Source organism: Leucopleurus acutus (assembly GCF_964270905.1).
Source record: "Leucopleurus acutus genome assembly, chromosome: 5".
NCBI classification, from domain to species: domain Eukaryota; kingdom Metazoa; phylum Chordata; class Mammalia; order Artiodactyla; family Delphinidae; genus Leucopleurus; species Leucopleurus acutus.
Window position 1 is genome coordinate 12,438,335 of NC_139147.1, and position 23,446 is coordinate 12,461,780.

Genomic DNA, 23,446 nt, shown 5'->3' on the forward strand with positions numbered 1-23,446 from the left:
AATCTTGTTTCCTCAACTCCTTTTTCTTTTACTTCCTCACCTGCCCCTCCCCCTAATATGGTAGGACCTATTTTTTTGCAATAATTTGAAAGGTAGCTCGACTTGCTCCTTGCCCACAGGCTGCTGGGGAATCTGGTCGACTGTTTTTTTACCACTAGAGATTCTGTAGTTTTCATCTAAGTCGGGGGTCAGCAAGCTTTTCCTGCGAGGGTAAATGTTTTAGGCGTTATAAACCATACTTTATTTACAAAATCAAGAGGCAGGCCAAATCTAGTCTACTGCCTGTAGGCTACTGGACAGCCCATGAGCTAAGAATGGCTTTTACATTTTAAAATAATTGATTAAAAAAAGAGAACTATGTGACATACGGAAGTTAATTTCAGATTGCAGTTCCCACAAATAAAGTTTTATTGAAACACAGCCGTGTTCATTCATTACCTATTAGCTGTGGCTGCTTTTGAGCTCCAGGGTCAGAGGTGAGTAGTTGTGGCAGACCTATCTGACCTACGATGCCTAAAATATTATCTTTCCCTTAAAAAGAAAACAAACTTTGCCAATCCCTTCTCTAAACAAATTATGTTAGTGATTAAAGTCTACCACCAGTGAACGTGGAGTGACTGAACTCACGCTTGCCATTGCGAATATTAGTATAATTCTTTTATGGATGGATAGGGATCTTCTGTTTACCCATCTGTAAAACGATAATGACAGCACCATCTCCTGAAGTTGTCGTGAGCATTAAATGACTTAATACATGAAAAGCAGCTAGAACAGTGCCTGGCATTATAAGTGCTCAATAAATGTGAACTCTAGTTCTGTTAGCATATAGACATGAATTTAAATAAATACAGAAAACCAAGACTTCTTCCCTCCATATTTATTTTGAAATGTGCTGTAAACAGTTTGAAATGTCCCTTTAAGAGCTTTCTGGCTTCCTCAGTATTGGATGACATGACAAGTTCTCCTTCATAGAAGGTACGAGTGAAACAGAACTGGAGGGGCATTCTCAACCCTTCCCTCTTCAGAAAGTGTGATCACATCAAGATGCATCTGGTTTTCAGTAGAACTGGCTCATGTTTCTTGGGAGTGAAGTGTCCAGACCACTGTTCATCCATATTTCCTGGATGATTTGCTCCCTGCGCTCAATCCTTTCTGCCAGCTCTGCAGCCTCTATGGAACTGTAGACAGGATATGTAGTCCTACGAAACCCCGACAGTTCCCCCGGAAAGTCGGAGTCGGAGGAGTCCTCCTCCCCCTCCTCATCCTGGCTGTCCTCCTCGGCTTTGTCGCTTCCTGGCACCAGGTGCTCCCTCGCCAGCTGCAGCTCCCGGAAGTCCTTGGTGCAGGACACTCTGATGACCAAGGCACACAGCGTGAGTGCAAGACCGATGCAAACACTGGACACGAACAGCAGGGCAGCTCTTTCAGGGTGGGCTGTAAGGGAAAGAGAACACGTCAGGACGCGGGGGAGCTGTCAGTCTTCACCAGGCCAAAGTCCCACAGAAGCAGATACATGCAGTCCTGGACAGCATCTCCGAGACCATCCACACCTAACTGATCATATACCCCCACTAATTAAAAAGAAAAAAAAGGTTTGGAGCATATATAGTCAACATGTGTATGTTTATGAGAGGACACATAGCAAAGGACCTGAGAAGCTGGGCCCTCCTGAGTTCAAATGCAGATCTGTCATTCCCTAGTAGTGTGACTTTCGGCGAATTACATCACCTCTCTGTTCCTCAGTTCCTTCACCTGTAAAATGGGGCCAGAAGCCCCTTTCTGTCAGAGTTAATTCCTGTGAAGCTCTCAGAACACTCAACGACACATAACAAATGTTCAATAAACTGTTAGCTATTATTAATAGTAGTAAATTTTGAAAAATTAATTTACATGTAAAGTATATATATGAATGTAAGTACTAATATAGTAAATGTTACAAAGCTTAATTTTAGATTAAAAAATAAATATAAATAAAAGTTCTGGTAGTAAAAGTTCAACCTCCAAATAACTGTACAATAGAAATAGAAAGAATGCTAATTTGTACTATGTACGCTGGTCTAAATCTTTACATATGTTTAATCCTTACATTAACCCTGCATGGAAAGGACTATTACTTTTCAGCTGTGTACCCCCTGAGGTGTTAGCACTCCCATTTTGGGAAGTAATGATCCAGCTAACTTCCTAATATAGGTCAGGAGTTGACAGATTTTTCTGACCCTTCTGTCAAAAGGTCAGATAGTACATATTTTAAGGCTTTGTGGGCCGTACAGTCTGTGTTGCAGCTACTCAACTGTGCTGTTGTAACACGAAAGATGATACAGGTGTGGCTGTGTTCTAATAAAACTTTATTTACAAAATCAGCCCGTGGGCCGTATTTGCGGATCACTGATACAGAGACTCAAGCTGAGGTCTAGGCGAGCCACTGTCTGAGCTCAGCTGGCCTCTTTAGCTGCAGCCAGGACAGGAACCCAGCTCCTGAGCTGCAAGCAGCTTGTGAGATGTGCACTGGCCGTTTGCTCCTACGTCTCGACGGAACCAGCCTCCGCCAGGCACGTGGCCTCCTCGTTCACTAGACTCGACTATAATGATGACTGTTGTCTTCACTGCCTCGGTCCCTCCCCAGAGGTAGAGACTGGAGGTTCAGAACTTGACAGTTGTTAAGTTTCATGTACAGTCAAGGGATCTAGCCGCTGTGATCTGACAGGAGAGATCTAAGTGGGACACGTTATCTCCTTGAAACATGCAACTTCCCTATTTGGCTTCCTTCACTTGCAGCTCAATTCACTGGACCCAAATGTCCTTTGTTGCCGTCGCCCCTACGAGCACCATCTCATCACTCTCTAAGACACAGAAGTCTGAATGCAAAACTGATTTTGGCCAGGGGAGGGGCAGTGAGCTGTGTCTGTAGTGCTATTAATAACAATATATTTTTCCTAAGGGTCAAGGTATTTTGAAGATTTGGTCAGATAGAGACACACATCCTTTGTGCTGTGTTCATTTCTGGGAGTGGTGGTAGAACAGGGATTGGAAGACTGGCATTTGGGACGCAATCATTAAACTGTAAACCACAAAATGATGCTAAGACCCGAGGCCCTGATCTGATGGGGCAAATCGTTTCTCCTCCCCCTGCACGTCAAAGCCTCTGCTGGGAGTGCACTCGTCACTCCCAGCTTCACTCTCACCTCCCTTTCCTTTGAAACCTCCTTTCCTCTCCCCGCTGCCTCCGGCCCCCCCTTCCCAAGCCTCCTGGCCACTGTCCTCTCCAGTCCTTCCTGTCCTCATGGACTCGGATACGGGCTTTCTGTGCAGCCACAATTCATCTCCTCTTCCTCCTGGGAAAGCGTAAGCCTTGAGCCCACTGACAGCCACGCCTCTAGCCATCACCTCCTGCAGTGCCTGGAAGGAGCGCTGCCGATGGGCGAATGGAGTCCCATCCACTTGTAACCTTTTCCAGCCATCCCGGTTCAGGACAGGGCCAGCTCCAGGCAGAAAGATCTCATGCTGGTCAAGCTTCTGGGAGACCATGATCACCCACAGCCCCCTTCTCTCCTCGCCCACGAGACCATCATTCCCAGTGGTGGTCTCATGGGTGAATCAGGTACTCAGGCCAGGATCAAGGAGGATTTAAGGTCTGGCTCTGCCCCAGACAGGTGGGTAACTGTGGGCTAGTTACTGTCCCCCACTCCTTTCCCATCTCTACTTCTTTTTATTTTATTTTATTTTATTTATTTATTTTTTGCGGTACGCGGGCCTCTCACTGCTGTGGCCTCTCCCGTTGCAGAGCACAGGCTCTGGATGCGCAGGCTCAGCGGCCATGGCTCACGGGCCCAGCCGCTCCGCGGCACGTGGGATCTTCCCGGACCGGGGCACGAACCCGCGTCCCCCGCATCGGCAGGCGGACTCCCAACCACTGTGCCACCGGGTAAGCCCCGCTACTTCTTTTTAAAGACTCCAGGTGGACAGAACTAAACTCACCATAATCCTCAGGATATGACACATTCTGTTTATCGGTCAATACGCGGCGTTCCTTTATGTTTATTTATTTAATTAGTTACTTTAAATTCTGTACCTGCGCTGTGAATAAGCCCCCCACGTGGGAGTTAGAGCCTTGACAATAACCATGTCTAACCTGTGAGTTCCCCTCCCCCCAGCCTCCTCCCATCAAGGTAACTACCACCTGAATTCCATGCTCGTTACTCCCCCACTTGCCTTTTTACATAGCTTATTGCACCTCTGTGTATTCCTAAAAGCTTTATGGAAAAGGTGTAACGTTACAGCGTTGGGGGTTTGGTGTTTGTTTTGAACTTGACAGTATATTGCTGCATGTTATTCCGCTATCTTGACTACACTGTGGTTTATTCACTCGCTCTCCTGCTGATGGGCATCTGGGGGGCTGCCAGGTTTCTATATGTGGGCCTTGTAGCTGTGACCATTCCTGTACATGTCCCTGGTGAATATCTGCAAGTGTCGGTCTCGGCTACTGACCTAGGACGGCAACCGGATGAGCTGTAAGGCATGTGAATTGGGGAAATACTGCCACCGTGGTTTCCAAAGTGGCTGCAATGCATGAGGAATCCTGCAAATCCTCATCTTCTCCAGCACTGAGTATGGACAGGCTTCGAACATTTTTCCAATCATATGAGTATAAAATTGCATCTCACTATGGCTTGACTTGTATTTCCCTGATCCCCAGTTATGTACACATCTCTTCAGGTACTTACCTATCCCTCGTCTCAAAATGCTGTCTCAGGTCATGTGCCCACTTTTTAAATGGGGTTGTGTGTGCTTTTCTTCTTACACATAAAATATATCTGTATCTATCTATAGTTTCTATATATTCCTGATATTGATCATTAGACAGTATATACATTGTGAATATCTCTGGGTAAGTGGCTTGTATTTTCCTTTCATTAAGGTGTCTTTTGATCTAGTGAATTTATCTGAAAAGCAGGAATGATAACACTTCTCTTCTCCATCCTCCCCACCCCCAGCTGGTCTCCTCTCTCCTCTCTTGCCCCTCTCATCCATCTTCCCCACCGTGGCCACTGTAATCTTTTTAAAAATGCACATCAGATCACATCACTCCCCTACTTCAAACCTATAAACGGTCTCCCTCCTCCCGTAAGGTAAAAATCAAACCCAGACCACTGCCTACGAAGCTTGCTAGGACCTGGTCCATGGAACTACCCTCCCCAAGTTCAACTCCAAAGACTCATCCCTCTGCTTTCTGCTTTCGCACCCACTGGCCTCTCTCCATCCCTCGCAGGGGCCAGACGGCTTCGCACCTTGGCGCTTTTGCACGTGCTGTTCCTTCTGTCTGGAATGTTCTTTCTCCCCTCTTCATCCAGCCCTCCGTGACCCCACCCCCAGTCTGGACCAGGTCTCCCCTCTCATTAGGTCTCATAGCCTCTGGAATGGCACTAAGTTGCTGAGTGTGTTTTGTCCTCCCCCCCGCCCTTCGCCCGCCATAGAATGCAAGCTCCGTGCGGACTGGGACTGAACAACCTTGTTTTTCACCAAATCCCCGGTGCCTGGCCCAAAGCAGGGCTGACACAGCTATCTGCTGAGTGCTTGAAGGGAGGGGTCGTGGGTCTACGGCACGAGGCTTGGTGCCCTGTGGGTTGGGGGCTCCATAACGTTAGTTGCCTTTCTTCCTCTCTCCCTCTGCTCCCGGGGAGGGAGGGTGTGGATTCTATTGCCAGGAGCGCTTCTCACTCATCAGACCCTACGTGCCTCTTGGCTCCGGTGTACCTCCTGCCAAGTGATCACTCTTCAGGCCATGTTTACACCAAGTCTGCTAATATCCAATAATCAAAGATGGAGAATATGGCAACTCTTGGAAAGCCCGTTGGAAATAAGGCTTCCTAGTCACCTGAACCAACTAGTCTGGAGTCACAGAATCACCAGATCTTAGTTAAATGGAGCCCTGGTGGTGAACTGGCTCAACTCTTCCTGTCACAGCCATTTAATGTGTCCATAGCCACTGCTTGGCTGGGACCCCAAGCTCGGGGCCAGGGTTCACTCCAAAGCCCCAGGCTTTAAACTAAGGGGATACCATCTGTTTTCTAAAATCAATTGGACCACTTTAGGCTTTTGTGACCCCTTTTCTTATTATACTGAATGCGTTCTGTTAAAATAAAGGCGTTAGTCTCCTCGTCAAACAGAATCTTCACACTGTGCTATTGTTGGTCTTATTCTCATTTTAGCCTTAGTTCATCACAGGCTCAAGCGAATGGCTTTAATTTCATCAGCAGTAGCAAGCCCTCGGGAACCTCACCATGGTGGCCCGTGGCCTTTAAGGCCCCTTGACCCTTAGATCCCTGGTCTGGAGCCAACACAAGCTCCAGCTCAAACTTATTTGTGTCCAAATAAGACACCGAGAGGCTGGGGCGAAGGTTCCACCCCTTGGGGCCCTGCTACCGTCGGGTGAAAGCACAAAGAGTATTGGGCCTGGTCTGACAGCACTTAGGGATGTGATAATAACTTTCTGTCATGGAACCAAAGATTAGAGGCCGTGGGAACACTTCAGAATCCACACCTATGTGACAAGGTGGCGCTGATTTCCCATCATCCTCCCTGACAGGGGATCGTGTAACTTCAACTCTGGAATGTGTTATGATACTTTCTATTTCAATGGGGGTTTGCCTGATAGCCTGCAGTTCCTTTCATATGAAACAATGACGCCCTCCCAACTCAGGAGAAGCACTGCTTTCTCACCCATGGCCCCAGTTACCCCATGCACCTCGCAAGTCCACAGTGAGCGCTTCCAGAGGCCAAAGACACACACAGGCCCAAGCCCAAGGCCGGGGCTGAAATATTGGGCCACGAGGGCACCCAGTAAAACACTAACTAGGTGGAATGGAGGACATCAAGCTCTGAGCCAGGCTGTCTAACTAAGTCTCCTTCAGAACCACCTGCAGAGGTACAATGGCTGAGCCAGCGAACTGCCTTCTGCAAGCCTCACACACACACACACACACACACACACACACACACACACACACACACACACACTCACACACACACTCACACACACACACACACACACAGACACACACACACAGGCACCTCTTTCCATTTCCCGGATATCAAAAATTCTCTATGAGTTTCTTCAGACCCATGATCAAAATTCTAGAATGAATTCAAGGAGTAGGTCTCTATTACTGAGAGGAGGGTAAATTCTAACACTCCTAAGAAAATGTCTCACAGATCATTTAAATGGCCCAAAGCAAAATCATTCATCAGGGACCCTTGGATATCCTTGTGTCCGTTCCACCAGGCTCTCTGTCTCAGCATCCCAGGACAGGCCCCTTGATTCTGGGTCCTGGTCTGCTGGTCCTTCATGTGAACTTGGCTGCACTAATAGAGCAAAGCTACCTACAGCCTGACGTGGGAAACGTCCTTCTGGATGTGCTCAATCGACTGTCTATTTAGCTGATTTTGCCAGAATCTTCCCAGCTCACTCTTGGTGGCTCCTGTCGGGGTCCCTCCTGTAGGAGGGTCTCCCCCCTTTGGTGGGTGCCCAGGGACCCCAGTCCAGCCTTCAGATCCTATCCCTGCAACAAGGGTAAGGATGCTACTGAGAGTCGGCTGGGGCACCGCCTTCTAACGACGATGAGGGTGACGCTCTCACGTGTGACACTCGTGTTGAAACAGCTCAGCCTGACGTCCTGCCCTTCGCTGCAGTGTGCTGGCCTGCTTCGTGAGGAGGACGAGGTGGGCTGGGGACCTCTAGAGTGACCACCCAGAGGGCGACATGCCCAGGAAATTCACCAGCAAGTGCAGATGTCCCTGTTTCCCTACGACTTGGTGAGCCTCTGTGATTTGACAAATGAACTCCTATAGCAACTTCATTTCACTAACACCTGACACCACACGTTCAGAGCCTCTTTCTCTCTGTCATGAAATTTCGGCCTAAACATCCCTCTATAAAGTAACAACCCACCAAGTCCTCACATTCCTTAAAAATTTAATACCTACAAACAGCAAATACAGGGAGATGATTAGGCGCAGGACAGCTCATGACACCAAAGGAGGACTCTTCATACGGTCACTTATTAACCACTTAGTGTGCATCTACTCTGTGCCCGCTCTGTCCCAGGCAGTAGGATATGACAATGACTAAGGTGACAAACACCTGTACTTGAAATAGTTAATGTCTAGTGGAGAGATGGGTGTTTAACAGATAAATCTCTCCAACGACTTCTGGGAGTGATGAGTGTGTAAAAGGTTAGACAGGGATGGAGGCAGTCTAACTTAGATCACTCGAGGTCATGAGGTTTCCATCCTTCAAAATTCTGAAAGGCATGCATCTCTCTTGGAGAAGCTGGAGGGCAGGTTTTATATCTGCTGAGTCTGAATCCTGCCCTGTTGCCAGCCACTTGGTGTCCTCAGGCACCTGGCTCAACTCCTCTGAGCCTCAGCTTCCCTGTGTGCAGAATAGGGGATAAGAGTCCCTCTCTCAAGGTCACTACTATGGACTGTATTGTGTCCCCCTCAGATTCATGTGTTGAATGAATATGACTATATTTAGAGATACAACCTATAAGGAGGTAATTACAGTTCAATGGGGTCATACGGGTGGGGCCCTGATCCAACAGGATTAGTGTCCTTATAAGGAGAGACACCAAGGGGGACCTAATATATGACATAAATGAACATATCTATGAAACAGCAACAGACTCATAGGCATAGAGAACAGACTTGTAGTTGCCAAGGGTGAGGGAGGGTGGGGGAGGGATGGACTGGGAGTTTAGGATTAGCAGATGCAAACTATTATATATAGAATGGATAAACAACAAGGTCCTACTGTATAGCACAGGGAACTATATTCAGTAGCCTGTGATAAACCATAATGGAAAATAATATGAAAAAGTATGTATATATATGTAGAACTAAATCACTTTGCGGTACAGCAGAAATTATCACAACATTGTAAATCAACTATAATTCAATTTAAAAAAAAAAGAGAGACACCTAGAGCTCTCTCTCTCTCTCTTTCCCTCCCTGCTGTGTGAAGACATAGGGGGAAGGCAGTTGTTTACAAGCCATGAAGAGAGCCCTCACCAGAAACCAAGCCTGCCAGCTCCTTAATCATGGCCTTCCAGCCTGGAAGAAAATACAATTCTGTTGTTTAAGCCACCGGGTCCATGGTATCTTGTTATGGTTGCCTGAGCTGACCAAGACAGTTGTTGAAAGGAACTGACAGGGTCCAGAATGGCCGCATCACATAAGCAGCCTCCTAGTTGCTCCTCTGAGTGAAGGATTTTCATGATGTCTTTCCTCCAAGGAGCTCTCCGGGGACTTTGAAAATATGTGATATTTTCAACAATAAAAAATCCTTACATCTCTTAACTATGACAACTGTCCGGAACAGCAAGAAACAGAAATGGAAGGGTGGTTAGAAAAGAGAAGATTCTCAACAACCACACAACCACCACACAGGGAGGCTATTGGTAAGGAGGTCCCAAGACTGTTCTATCTCCTGTGTTGAGATGTTTCCTTAAGCCTTTATTTTCTTCTGAGGAAGGCTTAGTCCAAACAGCCCCAGCTCTGGCAGGCCTTGAGTAAGTAATGCCGTCATGCATTGTATTACCATGTATTTTACAAAAGTCTTCTGAGGTTCTGGCTCTCTGAACAGAGTCAGGCAGGCATTGTCGAAACTTGCAGAGTTGATATTCCAAAATACGGTCTCTCCAGAGGTGAGCGGTGAGGCTGGAGAGGAAAGGTAGCATGCACCTGAGCAATCTGGGCTCTGCTAATTAAGGAGGGCTGAGTCTGACTGATCCTGAAGGGGAAGATTATCAAGGGAAACCTTGGAACCGTGAGAAGTAATGCTGGTGACTCAGAAAGGGGCTCTCCTTTCACAGAGCATGACCTGTTTTGTTCACTAAGTCATCTTTCAGCCCAATTTTCTCCCAGCCAAGGGTGGAATTCAATAATCCTATGCCCTTCCCAAATTTTAGAGCTGGAAAATGCATTCCTCAGCTTCCTACTTTGCAAAGTGGAAAATTCCCATGGAGCCCAACTGCTACATAGTGTGACTTTAGCCTTTGCTACTTGCCTGTGTGGTTCTCTTGTTGGTTGCCAGTGACAAGCATACCTAAATTCAGGCCTCTGTGTTTCTGGATTGTAGAAGATTGCAGTTGCTGTGTCAAACTTAAAGTCCTTTTTCTTTAGCCAACCAAGTGTTGTAATTAAACAGAGCATTCGTGAGTAAGAATTCAGTAAATCCGTTATTAATTCACTGACCTACCTCGAAGGTAAGCAAATGCTGCCAGGGAATGGCTGACAATAGCTCCATCTTTCCTCAGAACTCTTGGTTTCCTTGGGTCAAAGTTTATACCTGTTTCGTAAAAAATGCAAGACCGATTAATCACAACTGTTCACAGTATGCATTTTTTCCTAATCCAGGACTGCCATAATAAATAAAAAGTCATAGAGATCCAATAAGTGGGCCTCTGACAAAATTAGGGAAGACTAAGCCAGGAAGAGCATTTAGTAAGCAGTCTCTGAAAATATTAAGTGATAAAAGGGATTCAGAAATTCTAAAATGTGTTGGTTCCAACTTCACTCATCTACTCTACTGCAGAAGGGAACACATTTATTTTCCCATTTTAAGGCAATGGCATTCATCACGCCTCTGGGAGATTTAATAATGTCCCACTTAACCACAGAGCTGCTGTCTGCTCTGTTCACCACAGATAAGAAGGCCTGGAATTATGGAGGGAGGTTGTGTTGGGCTACGTTTTTGGAAATGAAGCAGAATACAGGGCAGATCTGGCTTCGGATGCCTGGTTAAGCTGCTGTGATGCAGCTTAGGGAGCCCCTGATGGGGTAGCCTGAGGGCCCTGGGGACCCCTGGGAATGTCAGACACGGCTCTCAGGCCTCCACTCCAGGGGGCCCAGGATATCCATGGGATCTGGGTGGGAGCCCTCTTAGAAAGAGAAGAGGGGCTGGGAGAGGCTGGGAGAAGCAGAGCCTGGTGGAGAGCTGGAGGGCTGGAACTAGAAGAACATAGGATACTAACAATAGTTATCTCTAAGCTTTGAGACTAAGGGTGAGTTCTATTTCTTGGTGCTTTCCTGTGTGCTCCATAACAAGCACACTTTAGTTTCATTCTTAGGGGGAAAAATTTCATAAATGTAATCAAAATAACACAAGACCAATTCTCAACCTGCAAAGTGCAATATCTTATATAGATTGTCTTGGGGGGGGGCTCTGTAATTTCTATCAAGAGCCCCAAGGGTCTGGGTCTGAACTGCATTCTAGATTTGATAAGAAGACCAAAACGTTCATCCCCTTATTTACAAAAGGCTGGTGAAAACCTCAGGAAGAAGGGCACCTGTGGATAGAGGCACACAGGTCCAGCCTGGGTGTGGCCCACCCAGGCTCCCTATGGCAGAGGTCCCCGTCCCCCGGGCCACAGACTGGTATCAGTCTGTGGCCTGTTGGGAACTGGACGGCACAGCAGGTGGTGAGCGGAGGCTAGCAAGCGAAGCTTCATCTGTATTTACAGCCGCTCCCCGCCGCTTGCATTACCGCCTGAGCTCCGCCTCCTGTCAGCATTAGGGTGAGTTGCACACTCACTGTATTATATATTACAATGTAATAATAATAGAAATAAAGTGCACAATAAATGCAATGCGCTTTGATCATCCCGAAACCATCCCTCCCCACCCCACAAGCCCCGGTCTGTGGAAAAATTGTCTTCCACGATATTGGTCCCAGCTGCCAAAAAAAGGTTGGGGACCGCTGCCCTATGTGATCCTCTTTCCAACAAGCTTGTCGGATAATCCAGGAACCCCAGATTTATTTCGGAGCAGATCTCTTTTCAAGGTGACTTTTCTTTTAGGAAATAAGAGAGGGAATGGAAGGGGGATTTATCCTACTTATAATTTAAAACACAAAATGCTGGCCACCATTTGCAACCATCCGCCACAGCACTGCCATCCTCAGAGCTGGCAGCTCACACACCTTCCATCCTAACCAGTGTGCACCCACCTGCGGTCACATGGGGCTGTTCACCTTCACTTAAAGAGAAATGCTGCGAGTAAGCCATAAACCTTACCATAGTCACCGTCTTTCTGTTTCACAGAAGGTTTTAGATTAGCAACGGATGGATCGATCGCTGTGAGTATATTCTTGGGAACTAAAAACCAAAAAGAAATATTTTAAATACTTTGTACACATAATACAACTTTCAAATGCAACGTAGATAAGACAAAAAGAGATCAAGTTTCAAATCAGTACATAAATCACTCTGCTTGTCCAATACACTCACATACATACACCAACGGTACCCATGTGATCATCAAATGTCCCAGAAAGGTTAAACTTTAGGCCTATCTTGCAGTATTTAAAAAAAAACAACATAGAGAACAAAGAAACAAGATATGGCATATCTATCCAATTGAATGATATTTAGCGATAACAAGGAATGAAGTATAATCATCTTTCGGTATCCTTGGGGGATTGGTTCCAGGACCCACCTTGGATACCAAAATCCACAGACACTCAAGTCCCTAATACACATAGCATATGATTTGCATGTAACCTATGCACATCCTCCCATGTACTTTAAATCATCTCTAGATTCCTTACAATACCTAATATACTGTAAATGTTATGTAAATAGTTGTAAATACAGTGTAAATGCTATGTAAATAGTTGTCAGTGTGCAGGAAATTCAAGTTGTGCTTTTTACAACATTCTGGAATTTTTTTCCGAATATTTTCAGTCTGTGGTTGATGTGTAACCCACAGATACAGAGGACCGACTGCACTGACACTTGCTACAACACGGATGAACTTCAAAAACATTATGCTCAGTGAAAGAAGCCAGACACAGAAGACCACATATGGTATGATTCCATTCACATGAAATCTCCAGAAAAAGAGACAGAAAGTAAATTCGTGGTTGCCGAGGACAGGAGTGGGGATGGGGACTGACCGCAAATGGGCGTGAGAGAACTTTGGGGATCTTGGAAATATTTTAAAATTGGAGTGTGGTGAAGGCTGCACGGCTCTGTAAATCTACCAGAAATCACTGGATCACTTTTACTTAAAACGGGTGAATTTTAAGGTATGTAAATCTCAATAACGCTGTTCACTCTGAACATCAACTTCCCTGAGACACAGTGAAACAAAATGAATGGGACCAACTCAAAACTCATCACCGACCTCTCCCGGCTGCGATTCCACTTTTTGTTTACTCTCTCTAACTCACTCCTTCCTTAATAACCCTGAGAGAATTCGAAGTCTCTGTGCTAGAATGCAGCTCTCAGTATTATAAGAAAGGATGACAGGAGGATGAAGAGAGAGGGCCGTGAAACAGACTCCCTTGGAAGATGGTTAAAGATTCTTCCAAACTGACCTTAAGAATAAACCATCCGGATCTCAAGACCCCCCAGGCAAAGCGGACAAGACGGTAGCAGGAGCTGAGCAGGGGGGCAAAGCAAGAATTGTGAAGAGCCAGTGCCCTGCAGCCAGCTGGGAGGAGGGAGAGGAAACCAAATGTTTTCGCTACAGAAAATTATTTTTGTTTGTTCTTCGGCTCAGCTGGTATCTGGGAGAAGTGGCAACAGGAAATAGAAGGGAAGCCAATACAAACCGGGCAAGTTCAACTGCACTGATTTTTTGGAAGAGAGCTGGTAAGCCATCTTCAGCAGCAAGAAAACCTCATTTCCTTTCTCAAAGTGCTTAACAAAAGTCTTTTGGGGATGTCCCAGGATCAACAACCAGAGGACGTTCCTAAATTGTGAATTTTCCACGTGCAGGAGGCCCTGGCGCCTTTGTGACCGTCAGCAGCGAGGGTCACTTTCCAGGGCGGCACAGTGATGGGGACAGAGGCGGCGTAAGCTGTCCACCCCTCCCCCCGGGAATGCTCCTTGGCCGACCAAGGGGCAGGCACACTGCTGATCCTGGGACGCCGGCGGTGCCCCAGACAGCTGGGCTGTGCTGCCCCAGATGCTTTCTGATGAACAACTTCTCCATCACTTCTGCGCCCTGATTCCTCGGCAGGAGTTAAGTCCTCTCTGCAGGAGTGGTGTTTCTTTCCCACGTCTGCCTCTTGGCCTGTAGTCGAGATACAGCCTCAGGAGGGCTGGGCTCCCTACAAATGCCAGAGGCTTTCTAGCGCGAGGAGGAATTGCTTGGGAGAGGAATGAGCTTTGCAGAATAAAACATTAAATCGCCTGTGTCTGCCGTAGGCTCACGTCAGGGAACTTGCTGATTTACTATGTGAAAATGGCTCTCGTCCTGGGAGAATCTCTTAGGATCTTTAAGGTAACAACAGGTGTCAACACACCTGTCAGATTCTCGCATCTCCTGTTTCAAACTGATTCTGAATGAGGACAGGGACTGCGTGTCATTTACTACCACCCCTAAACCCGTCCCTCTCCACTTGAGGTCCTTTTGTGAAAATGCCAGCAAACCCCTTTTCATGGAGCTCCCACCACGTGCCGAACCCTGTGCTCAGCGTTTAAACAGTGCCTCTTGTGCAGTCCTCTTAGTGACCCCATGAAGATGCGTGTCATTCCCATTCCCGCAGATGGGAAAACTGAGGCTCAGAGATGAACCATTCACCTAGCAAAGGGCGACGCTTCAACTCCTGGTCTCACTCACATATGCCCTTACTCTTTTCTGTGATGCTGGGACGTTCAGCCTTTGGGCACCCGATACAGGATTGTTTTAAAGGATTATAAAGATGGCAAAGCAATTCCCACTCAGATAGTCCCCCTCAAGCCTCTTAGGTGAAACCAGAGATGATGATTCTAATGGGTTCCAGTGGTTCGCTAAATTTAGGCAGGCCCCCTTCCTGAATTTTTTTTTCCTGAGTAAATCTGTGTCAAGCCTGGATCCGGGTAGACTTTAAGAAAGAAGCCTCCACAGGTTGAAATTAGAGCCCCACATAATTTTTCACATCAGAGACAAAAAAGATCTCTGCTTACCCTCTCAATAGGTACCCAGATTGCATGAGCACCTCTGAATCCTGTCATTCCCCCGATCCCGCCTGTCCCAAACCTGCAGCACCTATTCCTCCTGTCCCCAATCCTAGCACCTACAGAAGGGGGTACCCCAAATTCTGGTACCACCATCCCTCTTGTCCCCAGATCCTGGCACCCATTCCTTTTACACACAACCCTGGTCCTGAAACAGAGCAGGACCTTACGGTCTTTCTCCCCTATGTCCTCTGCCTGCCTTTTGCCTGTGGAAAAACTTTAGCCAAAGAATAAGTTTAATCAGAGAAGTGAGAAAATGCAGAAAGAAAGGAAAACAGTCAAAGGAGACCAAATAATAATAGTTTAGTCATTAAGCGTAGTCAAGGACCATTAGTTCCTTCTCAAGGGCTATAGATGATATTCTGAGCCATATCCTGTGAGCTGTCTTATAGATACTGAAACCCCCGCCAGGCGAGAGAAGTTAACTACGTGTTGACCAGACTGTAGCCATGACGTAAGGTGTCACAATTCCAAGAACTGGCCTCAAGGAAATGGGAACAAACCGACCCTGGAACTGAAGATTAACTGTACTTAAAACAATCAAGATGACGCCGGTCAGACCATCGATGACCAATTTCAAGATGACCGTCAGAGCTGACTGTGCTGTTTCTGCACGTAGCCCCTCCCTCAGCCTATAAAAGCTCTTGCCCACTGGGTGTCAGTGGGGGGAGTCGGCCTTTGGACAGGCATCCCCTCCCTCCCACCCCGCGTAGGTTGCCGGCATCCAAAAGAAAGCACACTTCCCTTTCCACCAACCTGGCCTCCTTATTGGCTTTTAAGCAGCGAGCAGCTGGACCCCACTTTCGGTTACAGTACCACCATCCCTCCTGCCCCCAAATCCTGGCATCCATCTCCTGGGAGGAGCTGCAGGCCCCCGGCTGAGGTCCATGTGCTTCCTGTCCCTCTCAGGAACTGTCAGGGCGGGGATGCTGGCTGTCAGGGCGGGGATGCTGGCTGTGCCTCTGTCTTGGTGACCCTCAAGGACCAGTGGCTGTGGACCCAGGGAGAAGCCCTCCCCGTCGGGGTGAGGGGAGAGCAGGCCGTTCTCCAGGTCTGCCTCCTCCTAATAGGAGGAAAGTCTGAAACCTATCCTGTCCAAGAGATGTGGCTAATAATAAAACCTGGATAAAAATTGAGAGCGAGGACCTCGTCTAGCCATGCATTAAAGAAGGGAGCTCCAGCGATGCATCTCCCAGCCCAGTCAAAGACTGATTGCTCCGCTCTCCCATGCACCGCCTACAGTTCAAAAGGCAAAAGGCCCACAGCCTGAATCATTCCCCCGAGGGTTCACCAAGACGCTGAAATTCTCCACGCAGCCCACGAGCAATGAGGGAGGGGAAGGCAGGATTAAAGGAAGCTATAAAATAGGGAGGGGTGTTCCTATCAAAATGCAAATTACTTATGTCCCCGGAGAACACCCTCCAAGGGCTCCCTGCTGCCGTTAGGTACAAGCCAATCCTTAGTCGCCCTTCCCCCAAGGTCCCACTGTCCTGCTCCTGTGCTCACTTCCCAGCCTTTGCCTGCCCGTCACCTTGCTGACTCCTTACACGCCTGGTCTCACTTGCCTCAGACGCCACTCCCCTGGGAAGCCCTCCTGGTCCCCCAAGTCACCAGGGCCTGGAATCACCACATTCCATCCTACAGCTCATGAGGGCAGGGACCACATTGCTCACAGCACCGAGGCAACCTCTCCCCAACCCAAGGGGCGGGGTATTTCCTGGGTGGGCGCAGCAAGATTGCTGGGCAGAATAGCAAAGCCCGGTTGGACACTGCGGTCAGAAGCCAGGTAGTGGAACAGATGTCTATAGGGGTGGATCTTCCATGAGCCTCTTAGGTAAGAGCATCTTGATTTGAGTAGGGGGTTGGCTGGGCCCCTCTCTAGCAGCCATGTTTATAATCACATCACATGGTCTCTGGCCAAGGCATATCCAAGGAGGGGGCTACTGGACCCCAGTCCAGCCAATTAAATAGCTCTCTGTTAGAAATTTGGAATTAAGTTGCCAGATTGCCAGTCTTCATGTTGTTCGAACATAAAAATCTAACAGAAGAATCACTCGGGCTGTGGGGATAGCTGTATGGCATCCAGCCCAGGGTCAGAGGGCTGTCTGCAGAGGGGAGAGAGAGAGAGACAGACAGAGACAGAGAGAGAGAGAGAGAGAGAGACAGAGAGAGGGAGGGAGAGACAGAGAGCGAGAGACAGAGAGAGACAGAGAGACAGAGAGAGAGAGAGAGACAGAGAGAGACAGAGAGAGACAGAGAGACAGAGAGAGAGAGAGAGAGAGAGGGAGGGAGAGAGAGACAGAGAGAGGGAGGGAGGAGAGAGACAGACAGACAGAGAGAGACAGAGAGAGAGAGGGAGAGAGGGAGGGAGAGAGAGACAGAGAGAGAGGGAGGGAGGAGAGAGAGAGAGAGAGAGAGAGGGAGAGAGGGAGGGAGAGAGAGAGAGAGAGAGAGAGAGAGAGGCAGAGAGGTGAGGGACGGCTGCCATCGCCGTGAAGTCTCCAGCTGGGCCCACCCTGAGGCCTTGCTTTCCGGCCCTGGCTTCTGGAGACGGCCTTCTAGCCTCAGGGAACCTCCCCAACCTCAACCCCCTTTCGGCTTAAACCAGCTCAACTTGGTTTCTTCATTCACATCCAGAGAGTCCCAAGTAAGACAGATTCTCTTAGAAATTAATTCCCGACATCCTCTGTTTTTGTATCAACTCCCACATCAGTAGAACTCATGTTTTTAAAATGTAAAACTTTTCATGCCCATTTGGTAATCTACAAAATATGCAGACATTGCAAATCATGTTTTCATGATTCAGGTTTCACAGTGAAGGGTCATCTGTTCGGGGGGGAGAAATAATTTTTAAATGTCAACCACTTAAAAAAGAAAAAAAACATCAACCACTCAGAAGGTGGTTAGAAGTCGCCTTAGAAGGTGTCTGCTTGGACAGTCGGGGCTGGGCTGGGAACATTAAGTGGCCTCAGGCTGAGGGTCACCACCTCCCTTTGGGATAACTCCTGGGGAACCACGCCGACGACAGGGGGCCACTGTCCACGGTCCCACGTCCGAAAGCAAGATGCAAAGCCCCCTCTCTGACCTCGGCTTCCCACCCGCGAGCGGACTCACTTGGATGCCTCCCTCTGCCATCCTTCGACCTCGTCCAGACCCTTCCCCGTTGCCCAGTGAGGCTGGAGCAGGCCTCTGCTCCGTGCCGGCCCTCAAGCAGCTGGCCCTGAGGGAGGGACCCACCACCGGGCAGACCAGGGTCCCCCAGAACACTGACCGCTAACCCCCTGGGCTCTCAACACACCCAGCTCCGTCACCACCGCCCTTTCCGAAGTCAGCCTGCCCCCACGGCCCTTACTTCAGACCTTCTCCCATCTCCTCAAACCCCTCTCTCCTCCCCCAAGTCCTCACAGCGGAACACCTCAGCTCGCACTTATCTTGAGAAGGTTGGGAAGACAGGGGCCATGCGGTTGGAACCCCAAGCCCTCCCTCCATCCATTCCCAGAGCCTCTGCCCCACCCCGTTGGGACAAGGGACACATCTTTCCCGCCCTCGTCACCTTCTCTGGACCCCAATCTTGCCCAAATAGGCCAGGTCTCTCCAGCGTCTCGAATGTCTTCCTACTTTCCCAAACCTCTCAATCCACCCAGTTTGGGCCACGTCCTCTAGCGCCATTCGGGTCCGAGTCATTGCCTGCCGCTGTCTGACGGGTCTCTGCTTCCATCCCGCTCTAGCCCACCCTCCACCCTCCAGCCGGAGTGGTCCTCTAAGGGTCTAATCATCACCAAATGACTCCCTTACTTAAAACTCTCCAGTGGCACCTCCTCCCAGGACCCTGTGGGATCTGGTCCCGGCCCCTCCCGTGCCACCTCATCCACCTTCCACCTCACCCACTGCCCTCGTCTCCCCCGCTCAGCACCTGCCAGCTCACGCCTGCACACCCCTCAGAGGACGGGGGCAAATTCGCCCCAGAGGAAAGTTCTCTTTGGAAAACGTCTCCGTCCCCCCACCTCCCACCCGCTAAAAGGGCCCCTCCACTGTTATCCTTCCACACGGCATCCTGTCCTTCTCAGAAGCATCAGTTATCACAGTGGGTAACGACACATTTCTCTGGTTATTTGTTTAATGCCCATCTCTCTCCCCCAGCTGATAATTCCATGAGGACACGGACAACGTCTTTTCTTTTTTAACGACAACACGCCCACAGTGTGCTGAACGAGTGAATGAGGGAGAGGAAGCTTGGACTGGAACACGTGACCCCTAGGCTCTGAAAGTCCACCTTCTCTTCGCGAAGAGCAGCCTCAGCTGGAAACTGCTCTGGCCTCGCCGTGAAGGCGCACCAGGAAATCCACCTTATTTGCAGGTTAATGTCCTGCCCTTCCCTCAACGCTCAGCTGCAGAGGCCTGGAGTTACTAGAACTTCAGAGTGATCTGTCTGGTATCTTGGGGAAACTCAGCCAGAATGGGCTCCATGCTACCCAGAGCTGCTTTACATGGGAGCCAGCATATAGACTGGAGAGCAAATAAAACCATGCTTCCTGGAATGTGAGTGTGGGTGCCGTTACTCTGGGAATACAATCCTGTAGTCACTGCACTGTGACTATTACAGCTTTGCTATTGCAGAGGACAACGGTTTGAGCTCGGGATAGAAAAGGCTGGGGATGTCACGAAATATTATTGGGCCATAAAAAGGAATGAAGTACTGCCACGTACTCCAAATAGATGAACCTTGAAAACATATACTAGGTAAAGAAATCAGTCACAAAGAACCACGTATTGTCCGATTCCATTTATAGGAAATGTCCAGAAGAGGCAAATCAGTAAAGACAGAGTGGTGGTTGCTTTGGGTGGGACTGGAGGGTGAGGGGTGGGTCGGGAAGTGACTGCTGAAGGGTCCAGGGCTTCTTTGGGGGAGTGATGAGAATGTTCTTAAATGAATTATGGTGGGAGTCGCACAATTCTGTGACTCTACTAGGATCACTGATTTGTATGATTAATGGGTGAATTGTATAGTTTGTGATTTATAGTTCAATAAAGCTCTTACCAAAAAAAAGACAGGCTAGGGGTATCTGGCAGGGGGAAAGGGGTTTCCATGAGCAAAAGTATGGGGTTCTTCAGTTATGATGTTCTTTGCTTTCCCTTTGCTTCTATACTTATTTCAAAAAAAACAAAAACAAAAAACACCTCTAAAAACCAGTTCACATGTCAGGATTACAAACCAGAAATCCACGGCACCCTCTGAGGGTAATTAACACCTGATTTTTAAAGGCGGCTTTATAAAATTAGAATCAAATGAATGAGCAATTTCATGTTATTATTTGAAGACACTAGGAAAGCAAAGTGATGCTGTCATGTAACATATTTAATGGCTGCGGGGTAAGCATTTGATCCGTTGGTTTAACCCTGGGGGTACGTCGATAAAGCGGCTGTCGGCAGCACAGAGAATTAGTCATTTTACAGCCTAAAGGCTGGGATGGAAGATCAGCTGGGCGTCCAGCAATACTGAGTGAATTTGTGTGACGAGCCCATACATTTCAGAGCCTCCTAAGAACCCAGCTTAAAATCACTCTTCTCAGTGACATCCATTTTATCCCATTTGCTTCTTCTCCTGCCCACCCCGCTTGCTGCCAATCTGATTGCTAAAAGCACTTTTTTTTTTTTTTTGCGGTACTCAGGCCTCTCACTGCTGTGGCCTCTCCCGTTGCGGAGCACAGGCTCCGGACGCGGAGGCTCAGCGGCCATGGCTCACGGGCCCAGCCGCTCCGCGGCACATGGGATCCTCCCAGACCGGGGCACGAACCCGCGTCCCCTGCATCGGCAGGCGGACTCTCAACCACTGCGCCACCAGGGAAGCCCGCTAAAAGCACTTTTAAAACAAACGTGGACCAGAGACAATTCGATCGCTTATCTGAGGCGAATGTCATAAACAAGGCTAAGGGCTAGGAGGAGAGGCTCGCCAGTATCTGGGATGACAGCACAGTTTCAGGGTAGAGTGAGTGCAATGGTTTGTTACCGGAAAACTCCTGTTCACATGCTCACCACCTCCCCAAGAGGCAGGGTCTCCAAGCAGCTTGGGGAGGGTGGATTCTTACCACACGCGTAGGTGACGGTGAGGTATTTCTTCACTCCCGGAAGACAGGGGCTTCCGAAATGGTGATTGTTGACGAGAATTTTGCATCTCTGCTTCCCATAACACCTCCTGGATAATACTTGCAAAGCCGAGTAAGACAAGCAATCTAGAGGCAAAAAAAAATCAAGAACCTCATGTTAGTTGGATTCCACGTACGGCCACCGTGTAGCTACTGTTATTTTCTGTAAATAAGGATACTGAGCTGGATCTCACATCTCACGGAGATCGTTTCTCTGATTATTTTCTGTCTCATCAAAGCACCCCGCATGGGCTAAGTATCGATACTACACAGGCAGGCCTGGAAGGGCTTACTTTAATCAGACTGCTCGAACCCTCTGCTGTCACTGGTCGGAAATCCTTATGTAGTTTTGAACAAGGGGCCCTGTATTTGCATCTTGCACTGGGCACTGCCCCTGTCTCCCCAGTCAGGTAACGGGCCTCGCATATAGAAGAGGCAAAGCACGCAGAACACTGAATAAAGATTCGTATTTCTTTTGCGAGCGTTACCTCTCTGAAATACTTTAGTTATTGGTTAATTTTGAGAATCCTTCTCCCTGCGTGAGCATAAGCTCCATGAGGACGGGAACTATTTCTATCTTGTTCCTTATCTAATTCCCACAGCCTGGTCCACTGTGGAAATCCAGTAATAACGAATGAATGAATGACCAAAAGGATAGATAGATGAATAAACACAAGGATGTGGTTTTCAGCACCCTGGCACGATGCCATCACAATTAGTAAATATTAATTGAACACGTACGGAGGACAAGGCACTGGGCTAGGTACCGTCTGAAAAACAAGTCAGAAGAAGCCTGCCTTGCATTCGCAGGATGTCGGATGGGGCTGGAGAGACAAAACCCACATTAACCTGACGGCTAATAATGTGAAACACGGAGTGAGTGTCAGCAGTGATTGGTCCAGACAAGAGGTGATGGGGTTGGAGGCAGGAGAGGTTGCTGGGGACCGGAGTGGTCAAGACAGGCTTTATGGAGCAGAGGGGCTTGGTCATGGGAGAAACAGCATGAATTGGACAGAGGCAGGCAAAGAGAGAAAGGTAGAAACACCAAGGCAAGTGGGCCAGAAGCACTTCGTGGGAGTCTAGGGGCTCAGCGTGAGCTGGAATAGCGGGCGTGGGCAAGGAAGATGCAGTAGATGAGCCGGAAAAGCAAAATGGAGCAGGACCAAGCTACCTCTGAACGCTGAGCTGAAGATTTCGAACTTTATTCTGCAAGCAACAGGGAGCCTAAAAAAATGCCTTGATGCTACTTCCTCTGGGGACAGTGTATGGGATGCCCTGGGAGAGAAAAGGAACCAAAGGCAGGGAGACTAGTTTGGAAGCAATTTTAATAATACACGTTGGGAGGAGTTAAGGGTTTGAAGAGAAGGGAATGGAGAAGAAGAGAATTCTAGACACCTCGCGAAGTTCAGCTCACTATAACAGCTAACATTCTGCCAGGCTCTGCTCTCAGCACTTGTATGTGAACTGATACAATGTTTCAACAACCCCATGAGATAGGTTGTTTATTATAATATCTTATATTTTAGAGAGACTATATATAGGATAGGATATATGATTATGTATCATAAGTTGCTTATATAATCTATAATAGGTTAGTTGATATCTAATAGGTTGTTTATATTACATATGTTTATATATATATATATATATATATATATATACACACACACGTATAGAGAGAGAGAGAGTGTGTGGGTGTATATATATATAAAATATCAATTTTGTGAATGGGCACACAGATGTGTGAGAGGTTACGGAACCGCATACAACTAAAGAATGAGGACAGCAGGGTCTGGACGTGAACACCCGGGAAAGGCCCCCAAGTCTGCAGGTTTAACCTTTTAACCTCTGAGCTCCACTCTTCAGGTCTCCAGTGGGGGGGGGGGTGAGGGCCCCACTGAGGATGAGTCAGACCTTCAGCCTGGGGACAGAGGAGATGGCGGTGCCACTGCCGTGGACAGGGGAGATCAGTAGCAGTAGGCAGTTTGGAGGACGAGATAGTAAATTCATTAAAATAAAACAAAACAAAATAAAAAACTATTCTGCCTTTCAAAGGGGAAGGACCATTCAAGAAAGTTTTCAGATCCTGAGATGCCCGTGGGATGTGCATGCCCGCAGAGCCCGAGGGCGGATGCTATGAAGCTGATCTCAGGGAGAGCACAGGGGCCCCCAGTCCCAGGACTTTTCTTTTCTTGGCTACACCACGTAGCTTGCGGGATCTTAGTTCCCCGACCAGGGACTGAACCCGGGCCGTGGCAGTGAAAGCGTGGAGTCCTAACCACTGGAGCGCCAGGGAAGTCC

General features: G+C 48.2%; 1 protein-coding gene across 1 annotated transcript in view; it reads right to left on the minus strand.

The window, feature by feature from the left end:
- Window positions 1-907: 907 nt before the first annotated feature.
- The window catches only part of EVA1C (eva-1 homolog C), an 83,891-nt gene continuing 61,352 nt past the window's right edge, over window positions 908-23,446 (minus strand). The window contains exons 5-8 of the mRNA XM_082840286.1: window positions 21,089-21,232; window positions 12,072-12,152; window positions 10,256-10,345; window positions 908-1,434 (exon numbers count right to left, since the gene is read on the minus strand). Coding sequence (XP_082696412.1) covers window positions 1,058-1,434; window positions 10,256-10,345; window positions 12,072-12,152; window positions 21,089-21,232 — 692 coding nt within the window. The 3' untranslated portion in view covers window positions 908-1,057. The remainder of the gene's footprint in view (window positions 1,435-10,255; window positions 10,346-12,071; window positions 12,153-21,088; window positions 21,233-23,446) is intronic.